The sequence below is a fragment of the Rhinopithecus bieti genome, unplaced genomic scaffold (genome assembly GCF_001698545.2).
Source record: "Rhinopithecus bieti isolate Rb0 unplaced genomic scaffold, ASM169854v2 scaffold_46259, whole genome shotgun sequence".
In the NCBI taxonomy this organism is placed as follows: Eukaryota; Metazoa; Chordata; class Mammalia; order Primates; family Cercopithecidae; genus Rhinopithecus; species Rhinopithecus bieti.
This window is the reverse complement of record NW_016818844.1, coordinates 184,541-192,119: the sequence shown is the minus strand read 5'-3', so window position 1 is coordinate 192,119 and position 7,579 is coordinate 184,541. Positions and strand designations below refer to the sequence as shown.

Here is a 7,579-nt window from a genome sequence, read left to right as displayed (position 1 = left end):
CTCCTCGTCCTCGAGCCGCTGCAGAAGGAAGCGCAGCGTTTCCACGCGCTCCGCGGATGCCTCCCCTTGGCACAGCGCCCCAAGCAGGGCCCGCGGGTCCCGGCTCTGCGAGAGCAGCGCTTCCGCGAGCACCCACTCCATTTGCCGAGCGCCCGCGCCACCGGTCCGGGCTCCCAAAGGAAGGCGCCGGCGTGCGCGATGCGTGCGCACAGGACCGGCCGGCCCCTGCGTGCGCGTGCGCCGACGGAGCCGGGCGCGCGGCCGCAGAGAGGGCCTCGTAGCCCGGCTTGGTCCAGCTTAGCGTCCGTTGGGTTCCTGCCACCAACTCTGCCTAGAACCCCACCTGGTCTCTTATTTTTAGGAGAAACGAGGCCCTGTTAAAAGTTAATGTAGTATCTACACCACCTCCATCGATTCCTGATTGGAGGTTGGTCTGCCTAGGACCCTAAATCAGGCGTGCCTGTGAGCATAAACCAGTTCACAGAAGGTGCACATCACAATCACTTTAGATTATTTTCCAAACGTTACATGCTGGGCACCATCCACAAAGAGACTGACACAGTAGGTCTGAAATTGGTTCTGGACATCTGCATTAAAAATAAGTCAAGAAAACACAAGAATGATTTAGACCTAAGGCCAGCAGTGAGAAGTGTTACGGATGGATGGTTTCCAGGTTCAGGAATTGGACGAAACGCACAAACAGAGCAAAGAAAGAGCGAAGCAACAAAAGCAGAGATTAATTGAAAAAGTACACTCCACAGGGTGGGGGCAGACCCGAGCAAGCCGCTCAAGGGGGCCTGGTTACAGAATTTTCTGGGGTTTAAATACCTATAGAGGTTTCAGTTGGTTACTTGGTGTACACACTATGTAAATGAAGAGGATAAAATAAAGTTACAAGGTTATTTACTTGGTGTACTCCCTGTGTAAATGAAGAGGATATTTCCTGTCATAGCTGAAGTGTTCCCATCTGATTTGGTTCTAGGAAGTTTTTAGGCTCCCTGCCTCCAGGCCCTATTCTCCTGCCTCAGAGGTACCTATGGCAATGTGCTAGGATTCAGCTAAAACCAAGATGCCCACGCCAGCCCTCACAACCAAATGCCCAAGATGACTCCAGGATGCAGAACCCCCCACACAATGCATGTGCTCCCGTGTGCAAACTCAAAAATAGTACCTGTGTCTGTCTTTTCTGTATTTCTGACAGCATCCATTGCTAACTACAGAAACAGAAAACCTCACCTCAGCCTGCATGGTGCGGATTTGGTTCCTGGCTCAATTTGAGACAAACTGGATCAGTGACACGGGTTTTCTTTGCTACTAAACACAAAGGTCTGCCCCTGAGTCAATAAAGAAAACAGGGTCCCAACCTCAAAGAGCTTGACATATAATAACATCATGGATAAGATAAAAATTAAAGTTATTTAAATTTAGTTATTTTTATATAATTTAAAGTTATCTGACTTAAATTTAAGGTTATCTGACATTAGACAGGCAAGACTTTTTTCATATTTCAGAGGCATTCAGTTTTTCTTTAACAAAATGCATAAATGGTTCTATTTTAAGCCCTTTAAAAATGTGTCAGTATCAATTACCTTCAACATAAAATGGGCAGACAGCTATCATTTCTCTCAACATATATCTAACAAATATAAATGGGCAAATGTCTTGAGCACTTAACAAATGAAGATATACAAATGATAAGCACTTGGAAAAGTGTTCAACATCATTAGTCATCAGAGAAATGCAAATTAAACCCACAATGAGATACCGCTTCATACTGATAAGAATGGCTAACATTTAAAAGCTCGAAAACACTAAACGGCAAAGACTAAGGGTGTGGAGCAACTGGAATCCTCATATATTACTGGTGGGCATGAAAATGGTACAATCACTTTAGAAACTGTTTCTTGTAAAGTTATAATATAGCTACTTTATGATTCAGCAATTTCACCCCTAGGCAATGACCTAAAATAAATGAAAACATGTTTCAAAAAAAAAAAAAAAAAGGCTTGCAGAAGAATATTTTTGACAACATTATTCATTATAGCCAAAAGCTTTTAACAACCTAGTAGGTGTTAGGTAACAACCTACATGTGAATCAAATAGAATAATGAATAAAAAATTGTGATCTATCTATATAATAATGCCCCCAGCAATAAGACAATGAATTGCTAATCCACTCAACATAGATAAGTCTCAGAAACAATATGTTAAACAAAGGAAGCCAGTCACAAAGTTTACATCCTCGTGATTTCATTTATATGAAATCCAAGAATAGAAAAAAGTAATCTGAAGGATAGAAATGAGAACAATAGTTGCATATAGGAGTAGAGATTTGACTAGAATTGGGCACAAGGCAACTTTCTGGGGTGATGAAAATATTTTATGTTGATCAGCGTGTTGGTTACACATTTGTCAAGACTCTTTGAACTGAACCCTTAAGATCTATGCATTTTGCTCTGCAGAAAGTTTTCCTCAATCAGCCGGGCGCAGTGGCTCACACCTGTAATCCCAGCACTTTGGGAGGCCAAGGCAGGCGGATCACGAGGTCAGGAGATTGAGACCATCCTGGCCAACACAGTGAAACCCCGTCTCTACTAAAATACAAAAAATTAGCTGGGCGTGGTGGCACATGCCTGTAGTCCCAGCTATCTGGGAGGCTGAGGCAGGAGAATCGCTTGAACCCAGGAGGCAGAGGTTGCAGAGAGCCAAGATCACACCACTGCACTCCAGCCTAGCCTGGCGACAAAGTGAGACTCAGTCTCAGAAAAAAAAAGTTTACCTCAATCTTGAAAAATGACTAAATGACTTATACCAAAAAAAAAAAAAGTTGGCCTAAGTGTTTTGTTCTCTGTTGCCTACAGAATAAAGCCCAACTGCAGAGCGTGGCATTGAAGGCTTATTGAGATTGGGGAAAAGGCAGTTGGCCTCATAACCCGATCCCCCTACTCTGCCCCCTGTCCCAGGCATATGGAACTTCCCTCCTTACCCACAACATGTTTGCACTGTCTTCTCTCTTGGAATATTTCCCACAACAGCACTTTTCTGATTCACCAATGTGGGCAGCGATCTCCTAAATGCCAAAGCTGCCCTTTTTCGTCCTTACCTGAATGGACTCTGTGGAGTATTTCCTATTTCTTGAAACACTGTCTCACTCTGGTTTTCATCAATGACTTCCTCCTGTTCTTTCTTTTCTCTGCTTTCTCAGCTGTTTCTTTTCCATCTCTTTCAGCATCTTATTTTTCCTCCTGACCTTTCCCTAGTGATATTTCCAGGGTTTTATCTTCAGGTCTCTCTTCTCCTCACTCTGTAAATTTTCTCTGAATAACTTCATTAACACTATAGATCTGATTACCATTTACATGCTAATGATGAAAAAAATCTGTATCTCCAGCCAATGTCTCTCTCCTGAGACTTATCCTTAGGAGATAGCTCCAAACCTATTTCTCCAACTGCCTACCACACGTCTTCATTTGAATATTACTCAGGACATCATTCTCAGTCTCCACTTTTACAAATCTAACCTCATTCCCTTCATCCCTCCCCCCAGCATCATTCCTCCCCACCGATATACTTCTTCCCAGGAATTCCTTATTTAGGGGAATGGCCATCATTGCCAAATTGCCCAAGTCAACAACCTGAGAAGCAATAGACTTCCTACTCTTACTTGATTCTCACATGCAATCACTCCTCAAAGTTATCCATGTGACTTTCTAAATCTCTCGGTGGTCCTCCTCTCTGTGCCCCACTAAGACCTCAGTTTTAGACCCTCCTCATTTCTTGCCAAGATAATAGCAATCACCTCCTACCCCACTCCCAGCTCTATGACATTTAAGCAACGCTTATTGAGTGAATAGTCAGTCATCTCCTACTCCTTTATAAAGACCCAAATTTCAAGGCACCTCTCTAAGAAGCCATTCCTAATGCACCAGTCATGTAATGCATACTCCATATTGGCCCTAGGATGATCTTCCTAATATTAGATCATTGGCTACCCAGAGCCCTCAGAATCATGGTTGAGTTTCTTAGCATGTCATCCAAGATGCCTCAAGATGGAATGCCTGCCTAATTCTCCATCTTCACACTCCTGACATATATACCTTAATGTTGAAGTCCCTAAAACATGTGTGCTCTCAATTTTCTTTTTGTTGTTGTTGTTGTTGTTGTTGTTTTCAAAAGCCTTTCTCTCTTTTGGAAAGCGCTTACCCCTTCTCCACCTGACTTTTACTTTTTTCTTTCAAGACAAAGTTCAAATGTTCTCTCTCCAGAAAGTCATTTCTTAATACCTTTCTCCTGTCACCAACACCCCAGCTAAATTAGGTGACCCTCTTTCAAATTCCCCAAACATCCTGGCATGTCACTAATACAGCAATGGTCACACTGCGTTGTAATTGCAAGCTATTTCTCTACCCCCCACTCCTCCCCTCTAAGCAATATGAGGGCTAGGCATGGGGTATGAGGTTTTGTCTGTTATTATACTCATGCCAGTACCTCATCCCAGACATATCACACTTCAGTAACGCTTTATTTTTTATTTTTTTTTGACTGAGTCTCACTCTGTCACCCAGGCTGGAGTGCAATGGCACAGTCTCAGTTCACTGCAAACTCCGCCTCCAGGGTTCAAGTGATTCTCTTGCCTCATCCTCCCAAGTAGCTGGGATTACAGGCGCCCACCACCACGCCCAGCTAATTTTTGTATTTTTAGTAGAGACCAAGTTTCATCACGTTTGCCAGGCTGGTCTCGGACTCCTGACCTCAGGTGATCCACCCGCCTCAGCCTCCCAAGGTGCTGGGATTATAGGCGTAAACCACCATGCCCGGCCCAGTAACACTTATTTAGTGAATAGCCATCTCCCACTCTTCTATGAAGACCCAAATTTTAAGGCATCTCTCTGTCGTCCAGGCTAGAAGGCAGTAGTGCCATCTTGGTTCATTGCAACCTCCGTTTCCCGGGTTCAAGCGATTCCCCTGCCTCAGCCTCCTGAGTAGCTGGGATTACAGGTGTGCACTACCACACCCAGCTAATTTTTGTATTTTTAGTAGAGACGGGGTTTCACCATGTTAGCCAGGGTAGTCTTGAACTCCTGACTTCAAGTGATCTGCCCAACTCAGCCTCCCAAAGTGTTACAGGCGTGAGCCACCATGCCCGGCCTTCCTCAAACTTTTAATTGTAGTAATAATAATGGCTATAGTTACCACACTTATTAAAGACCAGACATGGTAATATCTATCTGTATATATTATTGCACTTCACCCTCAAAACAACTCATAAACGAAGTGTTTTTACTTTTCTTATTTTACAGATGAGGAAACTGAAGCTAGGAGAGGTTGAGTTACTTGCCCTGATATCACAGGATGAAAAAAGCAGCAGAGCTGTCTGACTCAAAGGCTGTGCACTTTTCTGCAATATCTCCAAAACATCAAGGAAGAAAAATATACAATTGCCACGTCCAGTGTACTGCCTGTAGAATTTCTGTGCTCCCGAAGTCTAGCACATAGTAGGTATTCAGTAAATTATGGTTGTATGAATGATGGAGGTGTAGTTTCTGCAACTACTTATGTGCCTCTTAAGAATTGGGATTTTGGCCGGGCGCAGTGGCTCACGCCTGTAATCCCAGCACTTTGGGAAGCCGAGGTGGGTGGATCATTTGAGGTCAGGAGTTCGAGACTAGCCTGCCCAACATGGTGAAACCCTGTCTCTACTAAAAATACAAAAATTAGCTGGGCGTGGTGGTGGGCGCCTGTAATCCCAGCTACTTGGGAGGCTGAGGCAGGAGAATCCCTTGGACCTGGAGGCAGAGGTTGCAGTGAGCTGAGATTGCACCACTGCCCTCCAGCCTCGGCGACAGAGTGAGACTCCATCTCAAAAAAAAAAAAAAAAAAAAAAACAAAAAACACACCCCCCCCCCAAAAAAATTGGGATTTTGCTTTAATTCATTTGTATCCTAAATATCAAACATATTACCAAAAGCATGTTAGTTACTCAATAAGTACTTGAAACTGGATGAATGAAAATTCAGTATTTTATAGTGATAGAATTCTAAGTTAATCAGCTGGAAAATTTCTAGTGACATAATTACCCTTGAAACATGAACATTTGCAAGCTGAAATCGTTGTGGCCTGGTTCAACATGAAACAATACGCAGCTTTGATACACACAGGAGATCCAGCGTGTGAACAGCCAGCTACCCCTCCGCATCCTCATGGGGATGAATAGTTGCATTGGAAGCCATATGTGAATAGGATTTAGAATAGTTTTCTTTCCTCATTCCTTGCAATTTCCCTCCTTCACCCATGGATGAATTAGGGTTGAAACTGTTATTTTAACATCAAAAGCAGGTGTACTATGGATGAGTGTCTGAGTTTTCCTCCCTTTAAAGTAGCAAAGTTTAGTTACTTCAGTCTATCTCACATATCCCTTACACCAGGGGTCCCTAACCCCTGGGCCATTAACCAGTGACCCTCCGTGACCTGTTAGGAACCAGGCTGCACAGAAGAAGGTGAGTTGCAGGCGGGTGGGCATTACCACCTGAGCTCCGCCTCCTATCAAATCAGCAGCAGCGTTAGAGTCTCAAGGGAGCGTGAACCCTAGTGAACTGCGCATGCGCGGGATCTAGGCCGTGCACTCCTTATGAGGACCTAATTCCTGACCACCTGAGATGGAACAGTTTCATCCCCACCCTCCCACCGCCACCTTCCTCGCTCCATGGAAAAATTGTCTTCCACGAAACCTGGTTCCTGGTGCCAGAAAGATTGAGGACTGCTGCCTTACACCCAAAGTCAGCCGCATCCTCTGTTTCCTGGGGCAACAAATACGTACAGTTTTATTTGTTTGTTTGTTTGTTTGTTTGTTTGTTTGAGACGGAGTCTGGCTCTGTCACCCAGGCTGGAGTACAGTGGCGCGATCTCGGCTCATTGCAAGCTTCGCCTCCCGGGTTCATGCCATTCTCCTGCCTCAGCATCCCAAGTAGCTGGGACTACAGGCGCCCACCACCACGCCCGGCTAATTTTTCTATTTTTAGTAGAGACGGGGTTTCACCGTGTTAGCCAGGATGATCTCGATCTCCTGACCTTGTGATCCGCCCACCTCGGCCTCCCAAAGTGCTGGGATTACAGGCGTGAGCCACCGCGCCCGGCCATACGTTCAGTTTTTTAAAAGAGGCCTGTGCTCCGGGCGTGGTGGCTCATGCCTGTAATCCCGGCACTTTGGGAGGCTGAGGCATGTGGATCACCTGAGGTCAGGAGTTCGAGACCAGCCTGACCAATATGATGAAACCCCGTCTCTATTCAAAACACGAAAATTAGCCAGGCATGGTGGCACATGCCTATAATCCCAGCTACTCGGGAGGCTGAGACAGGAGAATCGCTTGAACCCTGGAGGTGGAGGTTGCAGTGAGCCTAGATCACGCCACTGCACTCCAGCCTAGGCAACAAGAGCCAAACTCTGTCTCAAAAAAATTTTTTAGTGTGTGTATAGGTAATACCTAGAGTATTATTGAAACACAGAGGAAAGAGCCCAAGCAATGTTTATTCATTCAACAGATGTTTTTCTGGCACCAGTCTTGGGCTGGGTGCCAGGGAA

At 44.9% G+C, this 7,579-nt stretch overlaps 1 protein-coding gene across 1 annotated transcript in view; it reads right to left on the bottom strand.

Moving 5' to 3' along the window:
* Positions 1 to 194, bottom strand: part of TARBP1 (tRNA guanosine 2 -O-methyltransferase TARBP1) — an 87,159-nt gene extending 86,965 nt beyond the window's left edge. The window contains 1 exon segment of the mRNA XM_017857711.1: positions 1 to 194. Within this exon segment, the coding sequence (XP_017713200.1) occupies positions 1 to 141 (141 nt within the window). The 5' untranslated portion in view covers positions 142 to 194.
* Positions 195 to 7,579: the final 7,385 nt, after the last annotated feature.